At 35.9% G+C, this 23,883-nt stretch overlaps 1 protein-coding gene across 3 annotated transcripts in view; it reads right to left on the bottom strand.

The window, feature by feature from the left end:
• IL1RAP (interleukin 1 receptor accessory protein) overlaps nt 1-23,883 on the bottom strand; it is a gene marked incomplete at its 3' end in the record, with an annotated part of 124,319 nt that overhangs the window by 22,109 nt on the left and 78,327 nt on the right. For 2 of the 3 annotated variants that reach the window (XM_079922782.1, XM_079922783.1), the window contains exons 4-8: nt 20,621-20,807; nt 9,273-9,438; nt 6,832-6,903; nt 4,727-4,853; nt 2,182-2,330 (exon numbers count right to left, since the gene is read on the bottom strand). In XM_079922782.1, coding sequence (XP_079778908.1) covers nt 2,182-2,330; nt 4,727-4,853; nt 6,832-6,903; nt 9,273-9,438; nt 20,621-20,807 — 701 coding nt within the window. Of the gene's footprint in view, nt 1-2,129; nt 2,331-4,726; nt 4,854-6,831; nt 6,904-9,272; nt 9,439-20,620; nt 20,808-23,883 lie in introns of all 3 variants that reach the window. The other variant, XM_079922784.1, reaches the window with a different exon arrangement.

The raw sequence follows: 23,883 nt of genomic DNA, 5'->3' as shown, positions 1-23,883 counted from the left end.
AATGTACATAAAATGCTTTGTCAATGAATTCAGAATTCAGAGAAAGACCCCTACATATAGTGTATGAATGTGAACACAGATATCACCTATGAATTTCAGCATTAGCTGGCCCAGAATAGAATCCAAGTAAACAACACCTCTGTTACCACTGGATGTACACAGATCCAACTGGGTTATATGTAATATTAATGCAATTTCAGCACAGATCATCTGGTCCAGTAGCTGCATTTGTCACTCCATATTCCTGATGCCATTCATATTAAACCACTGAGAACACAGCCTTCTGTGAAAGGAGAGTTACTCAAGCAACTCTGGTGGACAGACTTCCACATCACTCCTAGATTAAACATTATTTTAATTGATTGTTTTGATTCTATCCATCTGACAATGTTATTATGTTTTCCTCCATAATGTTTCCCAAAACACATGCCTCAGAAGCTGAATCCCACAAAATGCTCCATACTTAAAGAATCTGGAATCAAATATATTTGAAAAAATCCTGCCTACTATATTCCAACCCCTTGCAGATATTCACATCAAATACTAATATATTAAAGAACCTAAGGGGCCCTGAACTAAACTAACTTGATTGATTTTGCTTACCCCAGACTTTAATGATACTTGAGTATAAAAGACTTTGTCAAATAATACCTGTGAAAATCGTGTGGAAGTAATAATAATGAGCTAACATGCATTGAGCATTTAATATGTTTATACATATATATGCCAGTAACTGTGCTGAGTACTTTAAAACAACCTTATGAGGGAGTGGTATTCTTTTGCCTACTTTAAATAGAAAGAAATTGAAGCTCAGAGAGGTTAAAGTGACTTTTCCAAGGTCACAGAATTAGATTACACAGAAACTAGTATTCCAACATAGGCTATCCGTGCCTGGAGTAAAAATAATGAATTGCAGCACTATAAAGAGTCTTAGTCGTGTTCTTAGGAACTAACTTTGGGAAACACTGCCTTACGTCAAGGGGTTCAGTCTTTTCTCTTTACACTAGCTTCTGAGGAGCAGAAGCAATTAACTATTCAGAACAAATCCACTAAGTCTTCTTAAGGGGCATATACACTTCAGTCCTTTGCTCTTAACTTTCTAAATTGTAATCAAATGTTAAAGTGAAGTCTGTTTTCTCATCAGCTTTAAAAAAGGTTTAACTCCCACTGAAAAATGCAGCAGTTATAAATGAACATTTTTTTACTTTTTATATAAACATTATAGGCTCTGACACTGGTATCCAGAATAATCCTGAATGGCTTAACTTCATGTGTGATGAATCATCATCATTATTATCCAGATCACTGAAGAACATTCATGAGAGAATTAATTATCTGGGGTTCTTTGTTAGGTGAGAGACCCATAGAGAATCTTAGACACAAAATGTTTCAGGAGCAACAGCTCACACAAGAAAGCTTTATCATTTTTATTTATTGTAGGAAAATATAGTAATATCGACATAGAAATCATTTTACAGCCTTTTAAGTCATAGTTTAATTAATTTTCATTTTAGCAATTGTGGCTAGTGGTATATTATAAACCTGCTTGAATTTTGGCACATAGTGTTTAAAATTATCATTTTAAAATTATATGTTTTGAGAATATTTTATATCTTAACTACTTGAATACAATTAGATGGTTGCTATTTATAATGTTTCATTATTATAGATAATGCTTCTAAGAATATAGATGGGGACATAATTCTCTTTCTGTTAAGTTAGTTGTCCAGGAAAAATTCCAAAAGTATTAAGTCATATGGTACGACCATTTTTTGTAACGCCTAAACTCTGCCATCAATGATTTCTAAAAGGGTCTTTACAATTCACCAACAATAAGTGACTCTACCAGTTTTATTAAATCTTTGGTAGCTTTAAATATTTTCTTTATTTTTCATTACTGTACAGATATAAAACTATGCTTCATTATCATAATCCTATGGAATTTTAAAGTCACATTTGGGCATTAAGATACTAAAACTATAAGAAATATTATAATATTTTGAGTATCTTTATATAAATGGAAACTTTCTCTCAAGATTTTTTCATTCAACTTTAATTCATTACTATGTGTCAGATATGCTAAGTGCTGGAGCTCTCTGGTTCTCAGTTTCTCCTTTTTTCTTATTCACCTCAGTGTTGCATTTGGAGTTCACAGATTCATCTGCTGAGCGCATCCATTACCTTTCTGTTTCACCTTGGCTGGTTTGTCAACCTCCCCTTTGGCATTTCTGGCATGACAGACATAGTTGCGCTTGAGATCCTCAGCAGTAACTTTCTTGATGCTCAGAAGCTGAGTCCTTGTCTCGTCTTCTGTTATACTCAGAGTTACACTAGAAGTAGGGGAAAGAAAATCAAACCATTAGCGAGACTCAGGGGCCAGAGCTCCTAGGTGAGGATGTCGATAAGCTGAGTTGCCTGTGATCCAAAAGGAGTTACAAAAGGAGACTAGCTTCTAGATTCCAATACCATTCTTTACCATCTATACTATACACAATCCCAATACATAGATCAACTCCCAGAGTTAGCATCATACTACAGATCTGTCTTCAAAGGGAAACATCTCCTATCCTCAAACATCTGAGGTAGGATGCAGCATCATTTTAGAGAGAAGCTTCTGAGGCCCGACCCCTTTGGACTTTGATCCAGGCTTTGCCACTTATTGCTTATATACTTTGGGCATGGTAACTAATCTTTCCACATCTTAGTTCCTCCTTTGAAAAGGAGGAAAGTGGCAGTGTCTACATATTGCACTGCATGTATTAACTTACTCTAGAATTCTGAGGATTGAGTATGTTAATGCATAAGTGTTAGAACAATGTTTAATTAGGCTATTATTATTATTATCCCACAGTGATAGTTGATACATTTCAGAGATTCCCAAAACTTGGATTTTGAACACAGATAGAACATTTTGGTCAAACCTCATGGTTATATCCTAAAAAGAATAAACTTCTCAGAGCAAGTAAACTTCGTGAAAATAAATATATCCAATTCTCAGCAAGTTAGAGATCAAGTGCTTTGGGTCTAAGATCAAGATTTAAGATCCCTTTGAACTACTTTGCTCAAAAGGAGGAAAAAAAATTCTCTCTCCTACAGTTGACTGACATCTGGGTTCTTCTGATGCAGTTGACTGTAGGTCATGAGAATTTGGTTAAGGACTGTGAAGGATTTAACCTAAGCTTAACTGCACTGCTGAACAATGAACAATGACTTGTGTTTCAAGAGCAACAAGGAAGAACAACATGACTTTCATTACTATTCATTCATTATTATTGTGAGGATTGGAAGCACAATGTTCAGAATTCCTGAAATAATAACTCTCCTTCTGTGCCTCCAGCCACATCTTGCATCAATTCCTTCAGCAAAAACTGCTCCAATTTCAGGAAACTCCTTCTGTATCTTTTTTTTTTTTTTTTTTGCGGTATGTGGCCTCTCACTGTTGTGGCCTCTCCCGTTGCAGAGCACAGGCTCCGGACGCGCAGGCTCAGCGGCCATGGCTCACGGGTCCAGCCGCTCCATGGCATGTGGGATCTTCCCAGACTGGGGCATGAACCCGTGTCCCCTGCATCGGCAGGCAGACTCTCAACCACTGCGCCACCAGGGAAGCCCCCTTCTGTATCTTTAAATATGTTCTGCTTCTCGAAACCTCCACACCTTCGCACATGATGTTCTTTTTACCAGGAACATACTTTTGATTTCTTTATCTAGTTTATTTCTACTCATCCTTCAAATCTTTATTCAGTCTCTGTATCATCTGAGAAGCATTACCGAATCCCCTAAAGCTGACTGGAATCCCCACCTAAATCTTTCTTTAACATTCCATACTTCCCATTCACTGCATTTATCACATTATACTGGCATTTATGTTCTATCATTGTTACTCCTATAAAATCCACTCAGTTAGGGACTAAGTGTCTTGCATAGTACCTGATGACATTTCATAATTTCTGCATAAAGTCTAAGTTTACTAGTAGGGGATAAATATCTTTTAAATTCTAGAAGTTCAAATAGCCTAAGATATATCCACACACAGATGATAGATAAGGCATAAGCTTTCAGAACTACTTTGTCATGTAATTAGTCAGCTGCTCATTTTAATTAATTGTTGCAGTTCTCCTTGCCAACTCAAGCCACTTCAAAAAAAGTCATGTTTATTTATGAATAAAATGACCCAGCTTGTTACTTTAAGAATGAGCTATATTTCCACACCATCCATTTAAAAAATAAAATTTAAAGAACATTAATGTATTTAGTTAATATTAAAAATTATTATTAATTAAAAATGTGACTTGTATGCTATGAAAATTAAGAAAGAGGAGGAAAATAGGAAATATATGTTGCTATAAGACAAGAAACTAACACAGTTATCTGAGGCACAAAAACATAGGCCCAGACTCCAGACTTGAGAAAGAGAATAGGGCCACACTGACAGGCTTTCATCCATCCACAACCCTATATCCTGGCCTTTTCATTCATATAGGATATGCATTCCATCTATCTTCAAGTGGGTATCATAAAGATGTAATCGTCAGGTGGTATCTGGGGCTTGGATTGCAAGTCCAATAATCCTGCTCTGGGGTGTAGCCACTAAAGACTTGAAAATCTTGCTGACTTTTGTTAATGATAGGCAAAAATTAGAATTTTAATTTTCATTGATCAGCATACACTGGAAGGCATTAGGTTGAGGGACAAGGGTTAGTCACCCCCTTGCCTGTGTCAATGATACCTTTCATTAACAGCTACGTCAATAGTGGTGTCCTCTGGCTTTTTTCCATCAATGGTCCACCAAACCTCATTGCGAGAGTCCTTCAGGAAAGTAAAAAAGACTTTACAGGGGATGAGTAGCTCCTCTCCTAAAAAAACAAGTTAACTCATCAGTTTGTAACCTTCACATGGTTATACTGGTTCTATTCTGTGATTAATCAAAAGCCATAAAATTTATGTGTGCCTTCAACCCTACTTCTGACTGATTTTCAAGTGGGCTACCATAAGGTAACCTCTTTCCTTCACTGCATAAGAAACAAACCAAGAAAAGGACAGCAGCTTTATATAAAACTATTAGAATGCCCATCTTTTAATACAACCTATATATGTTCTAAAATGACAGTTATTTATTCAAAAAGTCTCTGACAACATTCCTTTTTTTAGCCCTAAACCTCCATGGACTACTCTTCTCCTTTGTTATTTCCCTCACAAACAATGGGTGATTGAGGTAAGGTTCTCCAGATCTTTGGACCTTGGCCCAGAAAAGATGGGGCAACGCCATCACTGAGAGGACTGGCCAGGCAGGATGCATCTGGAAATGCTCAAGCTATCAGGATGCAGTCAATGAGTTTAAAGTCAACTTTTAAATAGAAATGCTATGCTATCCTTCTGAGAGGGAACATGAGGATGGGGGGATCTCTAGGCAAAACTGGTAATAATAATCATAACAACAACAACAGCAGCACACTCACTGAGAACTTTGAATAATTCACTGTGCTAAATATTTATTATATTTGGCTACTTATTATTAAGCTTATTTAATTTTAACAAAATATTATGAAATCGTTTTTAAATTCATGTTTTATAGATATAAAAACTAAAGCTTAAAGATGTTACATGTCATTCCAAGGTCAAATTGTTAATAGTGGCAGACCAGGATTTGACCTAGACTGACTTTACATTCCAGTTTGCCCAGAACAGTTCTGTTTTACGCTTGCTTTCCTAGTTATTTATTCATATCGACTGCTTTCACTCTCAAAAGGTGTCCAGGTTGAGATGATAAATTATATTGTCATCCCAATTTGAACTCAGGTTTGTCTCACTGAGTGCTCATACTCTATCCTCTTTTCCAATGCGTGGTTTTTATGCCTTCCTCTCCAGTTATAAAGTGAATATGGATTCAGGCATGTTTTTATAACCATAATATGATAGATAGAGGAAAGATATTTAGAAGATTAATAAGGGTTTACCCTGATAGCAGGAAGAATGTTCATATTAATACGTAAAACCACTACTGATTCTAGGAAATCTGGTCCATTTGGGGTTGGCAGACTCCCCTTGGTATTATTTTTTCACAAGGCAGAGATCCCTATTTGAAACCTTTTCTTAATTTGGGGGGGGGCGTATCATCGTTCTCCACCTATGTTGGACACTGCTTCTATTATCTTTAGTACATTTTAAACAAATTTTCTTTTATACTTTTCATTGGGTTTGAAGTGAATTTATTGGTAAGGATGAAATATAGAGAATGTTAAAATTTTCTATGGTTTTTCAAGTTAACTGTGAAAGGCTTTGAGTCAGAAGAATAACAGGTTATGCCTTATTTGGTCAGTTCCAAATGATTTTTGTCTAGAATGAAAAATTATGAAAACTAAAAGGAAACCCAGGTAGCCAGCGTACGCATTCGAGGGTGTTCTGAATCAAGGTGTACTAGTCCTATTAGTTGTTACCTGTTGAATTCACAGTTCTGACTCCAGGTCTACTCCCTGCTCCTTTGTAGTGGGGTAGAAGTTTAAAGGACATCTAGTGCTCATGTTGAAGTCTCGGTAAACCAAAGCCCTGCACAGGCTAAAGTTTGCATCAAACAGAAATCGCTAATCAGAAGAAAACTGCTCACAGAGGGAGAAGGGAGCATCTGCTGTGAGAGAAGCAGAGAATCCCTGAGCTGCCCACGAGATCAATGAAGCAGATAAGACCCAAAGATGACTAGGTTTCTGAGAGCACTTCAGTTTCAATTCATGTGTTTCTTTACAATAGCCCTCTATTCTCTTGCGTTAACTTGAGTGACATTTTATTCCTCGTAATTAAGAGAATCTAACTGATATTCCGAGGCACAGCTATAATTACCTGGTTCTTTCTCGTAGACCACAAGATCAGTGGGTGAATAGAACTGGGGAGGCAATGCATCGTTTGGAGAGCCTGTGATAGAGAGGAAGGGACAAAGGGATATGACGTCAAATATGTAGCCTTTATTCCGCATAACCCATTTCAAAATTCTGCTCCTCAGTAAAGCGTTGCCCAACTTCCTGGCATAGTTTGTCAATTCTTGAGAGGGTCCACAGTTCAATGGATAGTCAATTACAACACTTCTTTCATTTAAAAGAAGGAAAAAAGGGAAAAAATATACTGAGGATCCTTCATGCTTTGGATAGAATGTTTATCCAGTGTTTTTGCTTCCCAAAGCCTATATGAGATAAACTTCTTTCTCATACTACTTAATAATTAATCGATTTCAAGTCTTTCTCAATTGTTTCTTTTCTACATATTTCTCTTCAACATGCCCAGAGTGTCTAGTTTGGGAAATGATTAAATAAGTATTAATTAATGAACAAGCAAATGGAAAATTCAAAATCACAGTGTGAGGTCAGTACGTAAGTCTACCTGTTATCTAGTTATCAGTTGAATGTTCATTCACAGGATTGCTGCTTCTTATAACATTATATATTCCTAAACTGAAAGAAAGATGCCCTGAAAGGGTTTAATAATGTAGTATTTAAGTGTAGAAGTTTCAAAGATTTAATGACCAGGGTTCTAACCTTGACCTGACCATATACAAAACATACAATTTTTTTTTTTTACTTAAACTTTGAAAATCTAATTTAATCAACTCTAAGATGAGAGTAATTAAGCTTACCTCACAGGTTTATTATGTGGATTAAATTAAGTAATGCATATTAAAGCATCCTACTGGTGTATAATAAATACTCAATACTTCAGTTTTAAAAAACAAACTTGGGAGTTGGATTAGAAACACACCCCTCACATATGTGTCTGTCAACTTCTATTTCTATAAGTCAAAGTGAACATGCATGCCTGTTCCCAACTCTCCAAAAATGAATACATGGAAGTATATATACATTGGAAACAATTACCAAGATGGATATATGGTTAGATTATTCATGTGACTTTCAATGTCCATTCATGTTAGGTTCTAAATTTAGTCTGATTTTTCTTCTGAATCCGTCCCCAATTCAGCATGATTCCAAAGGTAAGCAGAGAAAGAGAAGTGATTACAAAATTGTTTGATGCGAATTTTATTTGCACTATGTTAAAGCCCTTTAAAAAAATTGTGCTGAACTTGGTGTCAGACTAGTAGAAAAAGCCCTAAACACAGAGTCAGAAGCCTGGGATTTAGAATTACTTTTTCCACTAACTCAGGGAGCTTCTCTAAGCAGGTTAGTTTCTGTTGTTGGGACTCAATGTTTCCATCTATTAAAAGATGGGGTATGAAAAAATCTCACTCTGATATGCTGTCTTTTTTTTTCTTTTTTATAAATTTATTTATTTTTATTTATTTACTTTTGGCTGCACTGGGTCCTCATTGCTGTTTGCGGGCTTCCTCTAGTTGCAGCGAGCGGGGGCTACTTTTCGTTGCGGTGCGCGGGCTTCTCATTGCGGTGGCTTCTCTTGCTGCGGAGCACGGGCTTTAGGCACGCGGGCTCAGTAGTTGTGGCTTGCGGGCTCCACAGTGCAGGCTCAGCAGCTGTGGCGCATGGGCCCAGCTGCTCCGTGGCATGTGGGATGTTCCCGGACCAGGTCTCAAACCCACGTCCTCTGCATTGGCAGGCGGGCTCTCAACCACTGCGCCACCAGGGAAGCCCTGTCATTTTTAATACAGTGGGTGCAGTAGTATTTAGGGCTCTCCTCTAAATGCCACCTATCTTGACACTGGTTCTCTTGATTTCTAGGTCTGATGGGAGTCTGTTGACTCTGCCTAGACACTGTCCTTTCCACTTCTCTAGTTTCTCACCCCCCAAGAAAGCAATGGTTGAGCACTACCAGCAAATAGCTTCAGCAATCGCTACAGAAGTTCCAGTACATAAAAGACATATTTTACCTAATTCAAGTAAAATACCTTTTTTTGACAACAGTATTAACTAATATTCATTGAGTTTCTACTGCTTGCCTGGAACTGCATTAGCACAATACGTATATTATTTCTAATATTCTGAACTATACTAAATGTTAGGTTGTTGTAGTCCTAGAGTACAGGCAAGTCATAGTGCTAATAAATGGCAATGGTATAATTTGAACAGAGATATGTCCGCACTCTTTTCACCCTCCAAGCTGCCTTTACTTCATTCATCCACATATTCATTCAGTAGAACAATAGTTGTTAAATGCCTAGTATCTAGGTGGAATTGCTGAGGCCTTGGGAATAGTGCGGTGAAGGTAAAAGATAACCCTCTTTTCTTTCAGAATTTACACACTTGTTGGTAATAAACTCTTAAGAGCCTAAACAAAAGTATTGCATTTTGTTGTGCGCACTTAATACAAATCATGCTTACCTACCACCTTTACAGTCTGAGTCCTGGTGAGATGGAAGGTACGTCCATTTTCTGGATATGTAACAACACATGTGTAATCTCCATTATTTGAAACCATGGCTATGATAAAACTCAAGTTCATGCCTTCGGGTATTACATTATTAAAGTTGTGTACTTTATAACAGCCCTAAGAAGAAGTAAAGGAAAAGATGTTTACTATTTAGATACATGCATAGAAAGTATACAAACAAATATATGCATACACATCTAACTTTGCACAGAATGTAGAAATATCTATGCTGGCTATACTTTTTACAAAACTATTTTGGTCATGTATTTGATGATGTTTCTGCAAAGAATGAATGCAGTAATTTTTATTATCATTTCTGCAAGAGGGAAATTAACATTCTTAACTGAAATATGAATTCAAAAGCACAAGCTTCCTGTCTCAAGATCTAGTATTCAAATTCTGGGAATTCCAAGTTAACAGTAAAGCAAGATTAAAGTTTCAAAAAGTGATTAAGGCAACTTAAGTAAATGTATACCCTGCTACTTAAAAAACGTTTCTTTTTCATTTTTCTATGTTTTTTCACTGATTATGTTAATTCAGAAATACAGTCACTCTGACAAACTAGGCACTGTTTTAGATGTCTGTTTTTGGCATTCTTGATCATTCTGTGAATCACTGTATCAGTTATTTCCAAACTTCTTTGTTTTTCTTCTACTTATCCCATTTTTTTAGTTGAATAGTACAGACTCCAGAATTTAAAAATAAAATATATTTTATGAGTCTTACCAAGAGTTAAGAGTTTATTTGTGCTCCAACTCATATTTTCATATAACTATGTTGTTTTTTTAAATTTTGAGGTTAAAATATCTCATTCAACATAACTAGAATCCTGTTTTGAATCTCTCAGCCCCACTAATTGGTTATATCATTTTACTTTTTTCTTTTCAAGAAAAAAATCAATACATCATATTTGACAAAAATATGCATTGAACATTTACTTTTAGAAAAATTGTGTTTGTCTTTTAAAAATCAATACTTCATCTATGACAAAAAGAATTGGGTCCTCTTGATCTTTAATATTCTGGGACTCTACTACCAGGTTGTACTTTCAATTTCCTGTGTCCACATATTTAACTTTAATTCTTGTATCCTCAAGGTTTTCTTACTTCAATTCCTGGAGCATGTGTTTTGAAATATGACAGTTACACTAAATGGCACATTTTGTAATTCCTTGTCACAGGAAATAACACCTTTTAGGAACAGTGCTCAACTTTTGATTCATGGAGATGATCATCAAGAGGACAATGACATATACTCAGTTGTTTTTCTGAATACAATTTATCCTGTTTTGATAAGCAGTGACTCTAGAAAATTGTCACATCAGCACAATATTTTAATACTCTAAGGTTATTACAAAGTATAAGGCCATAAAGCCCTGTACTCCTATAATAAATTTATGCCAGATTTGGTTTAACTTGAGTTTAGACTATCTATAGAACTCTATTTGATTTTTCTGGCACCTTTCATTTAAACAGTTCAAAGCTATTTGCCTCTTTCATGTGTTAGCTTAGCTGTTCTTAAGTCCTTGTGAAGTAGACAGATCAGACTAAATATGCCCTAGTTTTCAGGTGGAAAAAAATGAGATAGATAAAGAGATATTCTAGGTAACACAGTGCAGAGCTAAAACTCAGTTTTTTACACAGCTGAGTAAAGGTCTTTCACTAGCTTCTTAACCAAGAATGAACACCAGTTTTCATCCATTACTTGAGGCTGAAAAAATTATACTGAGACCTGTGCTTAGGTATACTCCATTATTACATCCAATCCTTATTCCAAACTTAGCAAATTTGGAACGCTCTTATGCCCATTTTATAGATGAAAATACAAAGGACTATAAAGGTTAAGCGATTGCCGTTATCATAGAGCCAAGCAGTGTCAGAGCTGGAATTTAAACCTAGATCTACGTGTTTTGTAGCCCTTGCTCTTAATCCCAACTGACACTGTCTCACACTACACTGTGGTCCTGACCTACCTGGGGCCAGCCCTAGTGTTAATAGTGTGATGTGACTCTTATATGAGGCTGATTCTTACAATTAGTGGTACACTGGAAAAGCATACTTTTCAGTATGAGAAGTTAGCTATTAATACTAAACTTGTCAACAGTACTTCTTAATAAAATGTTAAAAAAAACTTTTTTTTTTTACTCACCAAATATCATTTATGTAAAAACTATTTCAAACACATCATTTTAGGAGTCATAGTATGTGCTACAAATATAAAGAAATGTTTCTGACTCAAAGTCTTCTCATTCATTCATTCACCCTTGAGTATTAATCAATAAACCACATGCCAGGCACTTTTTGAGGTTCCGAGAGTAGAGCACTGAATAGAACAAAGAATCCACCCTCATGGGCTTATCATTAACAGAAAAATGGAATCTGACACATCTAAATAGCAAGGAAAATGTTATAAAACAGGTGTGTGTTGATCTCTTGCCAGCTCCCCCTTTCTCTTCACCTTATTCCAGACTCTTGAGGATGAACTTGAAATTCGGGCTGGATGGGCCTAAGACTATCGTTGGGCCTATGCGTCAGTGCTGTAAGTCAGGTTCTCTGGGATTTTCTCTTCTTTTCATAAGGTAAGATAAAAATGTAGGCCAAGGACAGGTTTTTCTTGGAGCTGATTTGTCTAGAAAATTATTTCAAATTGAGGAATATTCCATAAAAAGTAATGGAAAACTTTGGGGTCTAATCTACTATTCAGAAAAATCTGACCATGAAAAATTAAATTAACTAAAAAAAAAAAGAAATAAAAAAAGAAAAATAATTAAAAGCTATTAGACTTATGTTAGAAAAGGAAACGAAGAAAATATTTTACATTATAAGTGTTTATGTATGTGGTAAGGGTAGCTTCAGGGCATTGTTGAACTATAAATACCCATTAACCTTAGTCTGTAGTATCTGATGAGCTCTCTCTACTTCTTATAAGCAGCTGCTTCTCTAGGCCCTTCATGGGCCTAAGACACAAAGGGCATTTTTAAACATAATAAACTATTCCTGAAAATAAATCCTGCAAACTTTTTGATGATTTGAAAATCATTTATTTGGAATCCAGGGAAAAAAAAAAGGTATGAACAAAGATCTCAATACCCAAAGAATAATAAAAGCATGTTTCCAAATATAAGAAATGGGTTAACAGTAAGTGGATTCCACTATGAAGCAAACACTTGTCTGACCAGAAGACAAGTCATTCATTTAGTTGAGCCATCAGTTCCTCATTCTGAATTTAAAAGAGAGAAGTTAAATAGGAGAGCAACTTTTCAACCACATAATGGTAGCCATGGCAACCTACCGCAGTATATAGGTAAAGCACAGCATAAGAAATGATTTTGAGATCCTTGAGAGGAAATAAATCATGTGGTGAGGTACGGGGTGTGGGTGAGGGGATGGCATGACTAAATAAGAACAAATATGCCCATTCAGTAAACCTACAACTTTTAAAGAACTATGTTAAGGCACAAGGATGGAAAAGACACAGTTCTTAACCTGTAAGTAAGCAGTCTAGTAGAGGATTGCAACAAATGCTGTAAAAGGCATATTGGGGTGGGGAAGTGGAGGAAGAAGACCAAACAGAAAACATTTAGAAACTCTTCATGGAGAAAGAAGATCTGAACTGGATCTTAAAGGATGTGTAGATTATTAACAGTTATTCAGGAGGAGGGCAGACACGGAGAAGGACGCTCCAGGGACAGGAAAAAGTGTAAACAACTTCCCTTCACTCTTGTAGCATTTTGCCCTCCATGTTAGTACTTAACTAACTTTATTATAATGACCTCTTTTCACTTATCTCTTTCTCCAGAACATTTACTTCTATGGGGTAAAGTGGTCAGGCGGGTGGATGAGTACTGTATCTGCATAGCCAGCTACTTGCCCAATACTGGACACGTGGTAAATGCTCAATACTTCGGTGTTGCATGATTAAAAATATGAACTGAACCAGAGAAGAAAAGACATAGACATGGAGCTGCAAGCTCATGTGGTATGCAAATGATAATAAAAAGGTGAGTATATAGACTTATAAGACATGGGATGGGTGAGTTGTAGGATGGGTGGGGAAAGTGGAAGTAAGGATACAAAGAGTTAAACTGAGATATGAGGTTAAAATAGTTAGAAATATCTATTGACATTTTTGCTTCCAAGATTAAGTTGTTATAAAATACACCACACTTGTTCACAAAGACTCATAAGAGTTTTATACATCAGTCACTTTCAATGAGCAGAACTATGTCATGCATAGACACAGCTGAACTGTATCTATGCGATAGATACTTACGAAATCTCCCCTATGTGCCAGGCACTGTGTTAGAAGCTGGGCATACGGTAAGTAGCCAGTAAAAACAGAAATGGCCCTTATTTCCATGGAATTTTCTAGTCCAGTCTAATTCATTCAATTATTTAATCAATTCCTAAATATAAAGTATTTTGGCTCAGTTTTGTGATATGCACTTGATAGTCAAGGGAAAGCAAAGGAGAGAAGTCACTACTTAGTACAGAAGAGAGAAATGCAATCATTATAGTAACAAAGATGCTATGCAATCATTATAGTAACAAAAATGAGATATAAATTAAGTGCTGTCAAAATGTAGAGTGGGTGATTCACTCAGCCTAACTGAACCTCAAGGTTTCACAGATATCTGAACTGAGTTTCAGTTTAAAAGATGAATCTTAGGTCCTCAGAAGCCCTGAAATTACATGTAGAATGCTATGTGTATATATGCATATATACATAATTAAATATGTATAGTTTGGAACGAAAATATGGAATTAAATATGTATATTAAATTAAATATGTATAGTTTGGAAAGAAAATATGATACTCACTTCCTTCATACCAAAGGTTAAAAATCACTATATAGGGACTTTAGGAAAAGGGAGGAGATAAAGAACCAAACTAAGCTGTCAGATCAAATTGAAACAAGCACTTTAAAAATAAAGTCTATTAGATAGACCTTGGACTAACTTTCCAACCATATGTGCTATGCCAACAAGAAGGCCAAGCCTGGCACTGTTTCAGAAATGTGCTTTCCTAATGGCACTTTGTCAGAAAAAGCAAAGATTTTCCTATTTTCTGAGAGAGATTTATAAACAATACCTGAACAATTCTGCTTAATTTCACACTGAAACTTAAAGGTGGATGTAAAGTACCAATTTTAATGATCACACTGAGGACAAGGACAACCAGCTTTTTGAAAATTGATATCCAGAATGATATCTACTCTGCTAAATAGCAATTGAGAGCATTTCAGGAGCTGCTATAAACGTAACATCCAAAGCACCCAATAAAGTGGTCCCTCTGATCCTTAGTAAGAAGGGGAAAACTGACTTTGTTTTTATAAGTGTCTTTAGGAAAAATAATTCCAATACCTAATTATAACAATGAGAAAGAGAAATAATCCAGTAATATGAATGTTAAGATGGCTCGCCATATTTTAAAGCTCAGTTCTTTGAATACATTTCATAATAATAGTAAAAACAACAACAAGATCACGCTTACCTATGTCCTTACTACTATATATTTGGAAGACCCTGTGAATAAACAGGCAGCCTCCAATTTACATACATGCTGTGTTCCAGAAGTTCTTTTAGAAGCTGGCTATTTGAAATTCAGTAAATCACTTACTAACCATGTTTTGCTTTCCAGGCTGGTTACAAACCCTGGCTTACTCAACAAACATTTACTGAACATCAATTTGACTCACAGGATTGTTGAACTAGAGAACTGCGAATTCTGGGCGCTGAATGAAGAAAACCATGCCATGCAGAAGACAGGATGAGAGAAGAGAAGACATGCAGAGGAAGAAAAGTTCAATCCTGCCCCATTAACCTAAGATTCTAAAATACAAACTTTAGATTTTCTGTTCCCTCCAATCTCAGCTTTTCTGAGCGCCTTATGATTTTCCAGGGCTCTCTTTTCACAGGTTTCCTTAAGTTCCACAGTCCAGCCTACAACCCAATCTGCGTTCAAAGATTGCTCTGCCCTTCAAAGTGCCCTACCCCCCAGAAGTAAAGACTAGACCACCCTCTCTGTGCCATTTCTGGAGAGCATAGATCTTGGAACCACACAGAACTGGCCTGAAATTCCAGATTCTCCTATTATCAGCTGGATTATTTTGAGCAAATTATATAAGATAATGTAAAAGTCTGGGCTCTTGATACAGATTGCATAGCGCTGAATCTTGGACAAATCACTCAACCACTCTACACCGCAGTTTCCTTGACTACAAAATGGAGAAAACAAGAGAGTCCACCTCATGTTGAGATATTGATAATGAGTGAAATTATTAAAGCATTTAGAAGAATTACTGTGCTCGATAAATGTGAACTATTATTGTTTATGTCTCCAAACATCTGTTTCCTAATCTATACAAGGATGATATCTACCTTGAAGGATTGTGATGAGTATTACATACGATAACATATAAAGTACGTAGCACAATGTATTGCACTAGTAAAATGCAAGAAATGTTAGTTTCCTTTTCCTTCTTTCAATTCATCAGTTTTCATCCTTCCACTAACAGGGAAGCAAATTTGCTGGAACTGATTAATGTGTCTTTTAACTCTCATAGAGTTATTTGTATTACTAAAAGAGACCATTTCTACAATGCCAAAGTAGGGAATTCAGCTGATACCAACTGAAAGAGGACTACTGTAGGAGGGTCAAATACCTTGGTGGATGCAGGGAGTGACTGTAGAGGTGGAAAGCAAAAAACAATAGCATCATTGCTACACAGTGATAGGAAAATGCAGCTACCAAGAACCCTTATTTTGGAAGAGTGGAAGCACTCTTAGGAATAAAGGTGTCAATTACCAAAACGTAAAGAAATGAAAAGCAGTATAACACACATCCATAGCAACCTTTTCATAATCAGAGAATAGAAAGGCTGGCTGGTTACTGGTTATCCTCTTTAGTCATCTGCACACTGTTGGTTATCTGCCATGGTGATGGTTTTACCACCATGACTTCTTTTTCTTGGTCTTCTTTCCAGGCTTTGTGCTTTCATTCACCCCATAAACATTCTCTCCAGATTTTTATCTTAGCCCTTTTCTCTTCTCACTTTAGTTTGTCTTCTTAAGGGCTTCAACCATCACATAGATGTATCCAATTCTCTGTCTCCAGCTTTGATTTTTTTTTTTTATAAGCTCCAGACCCATACACATGTAGCCACTACCTATTATTGGCCACTGCCACCTAGATGTCACACAGATAAATCTAACTCAATATGACATGATCTAAATTCATTACTTGATCCCCAAACCTCTTCCTCCTCTGCTATTTCATACCTTGGTTAATAGCACTGACATCGGTCCAATCAGGAAAACCAGAAGTCTGGGAATCATTGGAGATACAGAGATGGATATGGTATAACTTTGCCCTCAAGATACAGTCAATCTCATAGAATACCTGCATGTAAATCTGTCCCTCCTCTTAAAACCAACAATAAATTCTCTTTGACACTCTTGTAGAACTTAGAATTCTACTTTTTGATAAGAACAGGAATTCTTATTTATAAATTTGTTTGAATTAAACTGAGATCCTTTGGGACTATGTTGGGGAGGGCACATATCACATTCATTACCGTGTACCCACCAGACCCCAGATATATTGCATTGAATACAGTTGATCTTCAACAAGTATGTATTGAATATATGCATGAATAAATGGTTATAAAACAATGAAGGAAGTGAAAAGTGACATTGAAACAGTTACAAATAAATAGCTAATTGAGGGTATATGAGGGAAAATTTATTTCAGCTGGAGAGTACAGGGAACATTTTACAAAGGTGTAGAATTTGATTTGTTCTAAAGGAGAAAAAGAGGATGTTCCAGGCAGAGGGAATATATGAGGAAAAAGAGGAGAAAATAATAGAATATGTATAAAAGTAAAATTCTTTTTTCAGACCATAAAGTATTCAAAATATAGAAAAAGTGAATAGGATCTCATTAGAAACGAGAGACCTTGTTGCAGATAAATAGATGAACATATTTTTTAACCAAAAGACATATTACACTTATTGATGTCAAATTGTTAATATAATTCTTTTAATCCTTTTTACTATGGAAAAGTACAATTATAGAATAAACAGTGATCCCTGTACCCATATCTCTAGTCAAAAGTACCAATTCAGGCTATGTCTTATTTCATCTATACCCACTCACTGCATCCCAGTATTATTTCAAAGCAAATCACAGACATTATACAATTTAATTTGTAAATATTTCTGTGTGTACTTCTAAATGACAAGACCCCTCCCGAAAACATAACTACATTACCATTATCATAATTTGAAAAGTAATAATAACTTATTGATATCATCAATATTCTGTCTGTGTTCATATTTCCCTGACTTCCTCATAACATGTTTTATAGTTTGTTTGAATAAAACATGATCCACTTAAGGTCCATGCATTGCAGTTGGTTGTTATATATCTTAAATCAGTCTCCTCTACCTCCCCTTCCTTTCCTATCATCTCCCTTCCTCTTAATCATTTTACTATAGAATGAAGCATATATGAAAAACACTCAAAACATATGTGTGAGTTAATGAATTAGTATAAAGCAAATACTTTTAAAACCACCACTCAGGTCCAGGAATAGAACATTACCAGTCACCCTTGAAAGCCTTCCACATGCCCCATGTCAATCACACCTTCTTTACTATCCCCCAAAGTAGCAACTACCTATACCTTCATAGAGAAGTCACTTCCTTGTTTTCATGTACGATTTTATCACTCATATATGTCCTTAGATACTATATTCTCATCCACTCTAGTGTTTTAACTGTTTTACGTTTCTTTTAATCTATACATTCCCACTCTATGCCTTTCTTTTTTTGCAATTTATCTGTTGACTAACACAAGACATTTGGCCTGTAGTGTGTCTCACAATTTAGATTTTGCTGATTGCAAACTCATGGTGCAGATCAATACATTCCTCTGTTCTCTATATTTCCTGCAAAATGGCAGCAGGATCCAAAGGTTTTATCAGACTCAGATTGAATCCATTTGGCACAATTATAGGTAATATTGTGTTCTTTCATCAGAAGAAAAGTGGCTGTTTCTCTCCTTATGATATTAACAGTCAATGATGCATAATGCTTAGATTTAGTAATTCATTGGGGTTTGCAAAGTGATTATATACTTTTATAAAAATACACTTCCCTGCACTATGTCATTACTCAATATATCAATACATTTCTTATAGAAAAGGCAAAATAAAATCTTGGCTTTTTTTCGCCTTTATTTACCGGTTTTCAAGGTAACGTTTTTATTTCCTATTCTCATCCAAATGTGGCCATATTTTGAAATATCATTATGAACTTACGGATTTAAATTTAATTCATGAGATTCGACCTATTGCAATTAATATCCTTACTAAAGTTTAAATTGTTCCATCTTTGGCCAATGAAAAACTCTTAAGTCACTTCATTAATGGCTTAAACAGAGACGGATACTAAAGTTTTCAACTAGGATTATAGAATTGTCTATTTCTTCTTTTAATTTTGTCAACTTTTCCTTCATGTATTTTGAAGCACTGTTATTAAGCATATATACTTTTTTACTATTTTCATGCCTTCCTGATGAGTTGACCCTTTTATTATTCTGAAAAGTTCTTTCTATCTCTGATAATATTAATCATCTTACAGTCTACTTTATATGATATTGGTATATCCATTCTAACCTTTTTATTTTTATTCATCATTTATTTTTGATCAACATTTTTTCTCCATTCCACTTTCTTTTAATCTTAAGGTATTACTTGTTGTGTTTATTTTCTATTTGCTCCTCTTAGTTTAGATTTATTTCTGAAATAATTAATTTTCTTCTAAGTTTTTACTGAGTTGTATAATTTCTGGAATTTTCTAATTTTTATTTGTTATCCTCTCTCATCTTGCATCACTTCTTAATGTCTTTGTGCCAATTTTTGAAACAGTAGGTTGCAATAGGTTGTTCTGGAATGCTTTTATTTTTTTTCTATAGAAATGTTATTCTGCTTCTTCTTCTCCTTTTTTTTTTTTTTTTGCAGTACGCGGGCCTCTCACTGTTGTGGCCTCTCCCGTTGCGGAGCACAGGCTCCAGACGCGCAGGCTCAGCGGCCACGGCTCACGGGCCTAGCCACTCCGCGGCATTTGGGATCTTCCCGGACTGGGGCATGAACCCGTGTCCCCTGCATCGGCAGGCAGACTCTCAATCTCCTTTTTTTCTTATAGCTTCGAATGGGATTTTATCTTGATTCTTTTTGTTGCTCATTATTATGTAAAACTAGTTTTCCTGACCTTTACGATTTGGCAGGATTTTCCAATTTCACAGAGATCCTTCTTCAAAACTACAGTCTTGAGATTTCCTGATTCTGTTCGGCTCCTCCATTCTCAGCAGGTTCTCCTTCCTTCTTCTACATGACCCTGATCCTGTTTATTTTGATTCCACTCCTAGCAGTTTTTCCTCAGTGTGGGTGGTTGTTTTTCAGAGTTCCGAGGCACTAGAACTATTCCAATTCCTTCAAAATATCTTGCTATAGGCTGCTTGGACTCACTCTCTATTAGAGAGCAAAATTTCGGCTGCTATTCTCAAATTGCTTCACCCACTGGCTTTTTGGGGTTTCTCCTCTTCCTGAGTCTGCCAGATGCCATATCATTTCCATCAGCTTCCTTCTCTATAGACTCTGATTCTATATGGGTTGTACTGGTGATTTATCTCACTTATTTTACTGAAAGTGATTCTTATGGATAACTTGTCACTGAGTTTTGTTTTAAATGTTTTTCAGGAGTTTTTGGCTTTGGCTCAGGTGGATATTTGAAGAGATTAGAAAACTATGCTGCTGTCCCAAGTGTCACCTTCCAACACTTTCATATTTTGATTAAATACTTTCCAAAGCTCTCAGATGTGTGATAGACCACAGATCGACCGTGCCCACAAAGGAAGGCAAACGTGAAAACACATACAAATAATCAAATACAGTACTTATTAACCAAAGAGCTGAAATTCACCAGATGAATTAGCAGCTTCTGACTTCACTCAGCAGTGAGTAGAAGTGGGCAATATTTCTCAAATTGTATTTCACAGGAAGTTAATAGAAATAAGGTAGTTCTGGTAGTCCAGTGAATGTAATTTAAGACATGGTGGGTTGAGGCAAAGCATCTCCACCAGTTCCTTTAAAATGGTACAAAGTGAGGAAGCAGTAAAAGATTTGTATAAAGTTATTAAGGAGGAAATGATGATGAGAAAAATCTCAGTTTCTATATTAACTCAACAAATAATCATTGTCATTTTAGAGAGGGTAAATGCCTTCTAGTTTGCTTACCATATACCAAGTGATGGTTGGCTTGACACTAGAAGGAAAAAATCCATCGATGTTTGGACAAGTGATCTTCTGAACACCATATTCTAAATATAATCTATGCACAGGAAGTTTCATGGGAGAATTGAAGCAGCTATCTTTTTGAACCACTTCCAGAGGAAATGCAACTTTGCTGCAATATGTAGTGTTCCTGAAAAGAAAAATATGCAATGAATGGGCAGTCTCATTTGCATTTGTTTTGATGCAGCAAACACATTAAAATGAGCTAAGTGAAGTACTGCTGTGTATTGAGACTTTATGTATATATTAAGTTCATGTAACAATTAAATGTGTTATGGAGGTATTTTCTATAACAACTGACACAACAGAATAAAAACAGACACAATTAGCTACTATTGATAAACTATTTAGATTTTTAGATATGTTCCTAAACATACATATGTATGTGTGTGTATATATTCATGTATATAATGTTTAATTTTACCCTTAAAACATTCTTAATAACACTCAGTACTGGTAAGGCACAGGTAAGAACAGCATATTAACTCATGGTTGATAATGGTATAAACGAGTTCTGGAAAATTAAATATGTTTCCAAAAACATTTTTAAAAGCCTGAGCCTTTTCCCTTGTAAGCTTATTTCTGGAGATTTTTTCACATGATAGACGTAGGAAAAGTGAGAATAGAGAGAGCACATGATCAAAACTGCCCATCCTGTGTTATATCAGCAAGGAAGATATTGGAATCAGTAGAAAAACGTATGAAAAGGAAGACTGTAAAAAAAAAAAACATGGTACAACCATCCAAAGTTATTGTACACATATATAAAAAAATCAAGCATGAAGGAAAAAACTAACAAACACATAAAACATGTTAAGATGGCTGGGGAGGGACTTCCCTGGTGGTCCAGTGAAGACTTCGCCTTCCAGTGCAGGGGTTGTGGGTTTGATCCCTGATCGGGGAGCTAAGACCCCATGTGTCTTGTGGCCAAAAAACCAAAATATAAAACAGAAGACATAGTCAATAAAGACTTTAAAAATGGTCCACATCAAAAAAAAAAATCTTTAAAAAAAGAAAAAAAAAGATGGCGGGGAACTGTATTTATACCTTTAATGTTTGTGTAAGTCATTTCATTTGCCTGGGGGCTTCTTCTTTTCCCATCATCCTACCTTTCACACTGAGGTCTATGTCATTCTCTACACACCCCATATCTAAATTAGGACTCTCATCCTCTCAGCACCTTGGACAATTCCTTGATTGAATTTATCATGGTTCACACAAAGTCACGACCATATGTGTTTTCTTTTATTTCTTTCATCTAGTGCAGTGCCTAAACTTTCAGTAGGCCCTGAATAAATATTTGTTGGATACATGGAATATACATAAAACTGTATTACATATATGAAAACAATAAAGGGAGTATAGATAATAAAATAACTGATTTTTTTAGGGTGGTATGTAAATGGGTCATTCATTGTCCACCCCTTTTTGTGATTTCTATTTAAGACATATTATATACTCAATAACTCATGAATTAAAACTAAATCCAATGGAAAGTGTGGGAGAATTCATTACCCTCCCCAGGATGGGAGGAGAGAGTGTTTAAGGATGACTTATGACAATGGTAATAAGGTGGAAAGGGAGAGTGGCAGGCACAATCTTTACCTAGAGATAACAAAAGGTCTTCCAAGTAGAAGTATCCTACAGGTGGAAGTTATAGAAGGTAAATTTCAGCTTAATAAGATACACTTCCTGACTATAAAATCAAGTGATGAACAATGAATGGACTGACTTTTCCAGCTCCGTAAGTCAAATCTGGATGTTATCTTAACAGAGGTACTGAAGCAAGAATACAAGCAGTAAAATCCTAGAGGATGAATCTTAACTTTATTTTCTTAATGACATCAGGCCTATGATTTCACATGGTTCAGTTTAAGGTCATTCTCAGTTTAGGAATCACCACAGGACAATGGGAAGCTTCTGGTACCCCCACCAGATAAGTTTAATTAAAATTTTCTTTAGAAGATAGGCAGACAGGTAAACTGAAGAGATGGCAATCTGGAAATTGATAAATAACACTAAAGGTATACTCAGGCCTAGATAGTCATGAGCCCTGTTCCTATAATATAAAAGAAGGCTGGAAAAGTTTGGAGGAGAGTTCTAAAGAAGTAGTGGGTTGCTAAGGAAAAAAAAAAAAGAGAGATACTGAAGCACTAGAATGCATAGTAGAGACCAAGGTCAACCAGAAAGCTACTGATGACCCTTCCCCAGGTATTTGCCAAGGTGTATGTGTGAAATGTTACTAGATTAACAATTGCCAAAGATGAAAAGGAGCTCAAAGAACATTTAGGCCAGCTTTCTCATTGTGTGGGTATAGATACCAAAGCTGTATTAGGGCATAAACAATGGACACATGCGTATTGCAGGCTCCTTGGAAGCTCACATCCCAGTCTAGAGTTCACTCCAACAAAATTAAATAGAAGGGGTAAAAGCCTCAGAAGGGACTTAAAAGGTTACAAGGGACTCCCAAAGCCACAGTGATCAATATGCTTTTTTCTGTGATAGAGAAGTCCTTTCTCACTAAATCAGAACATTGTTTAAATTTATCAAAACATAGTCATAATTCTCCATCAGAGAACAGTTATAACATCCATAAGAGACAAGGAGCATTCAGAAGAAGGTCTGGGCTTACATTATTATTCTGTTATGCTCTTCTGTTATTGTTATGTCATTCAGCTCTATCACTATGGGCTGAATTGTGTCCCCCACCCCAAATTCATATGTTGAAGTTGAATACCTTAGAATGCGACTGTATTTGGAGATAGGTCTTGAAAGAGGTAATTAAGGTAAAATGAGGTAATATGGGTGGGCCTTAATCCAATATAACTGATGCTCTTATAGGAAGAGGAGATTAGGACACAGAAGACACAGAGGTGAAATGATGTGAAGATATGGAGAGAAGATGTCTATCTACAAGCCAAGGAGAGAGGAATGAAACCAACCCTGTTGACACCTTAATCTTGGAATTCTAGCCTCCAGAATTATGAGAAAACATATTTCCATTGTTTAAGCCACCCAGTCTGTGGTATTTTGTTATGGAAGACCTAGGAAAGCCAATGTACTATTAAATAGTAGGAAACTATATTTAAAAAAAAAATTCACAACTCAGATGGGAGTTTAAAAACTAAAATAAAGCCTGGAAGCTAAAAAGGGACCTCAGGAAAAAAAGTAGCCAAAGTACTAAGCCTTAAAATGGTTATTTTTCA

The sequence above is a fragment of the Stenella coeruleoalba genome, assembly GCF_951394435.1.
Source record: "Stenella coeruleoalba genome assembly, chromosome: 5".
NCBI classification, from domain to species: Eukaryota; Metazoa; Chordata; class Mammalia; order Artiodactyla; family Delphinidae; genus Stenella; species Stenella coeruleoalba.
The sequence above is the reverse complement of the archived record's forward strand: the minus strand, read 5'-3'. Positions and strand labels throughout refer to the sequence as shown.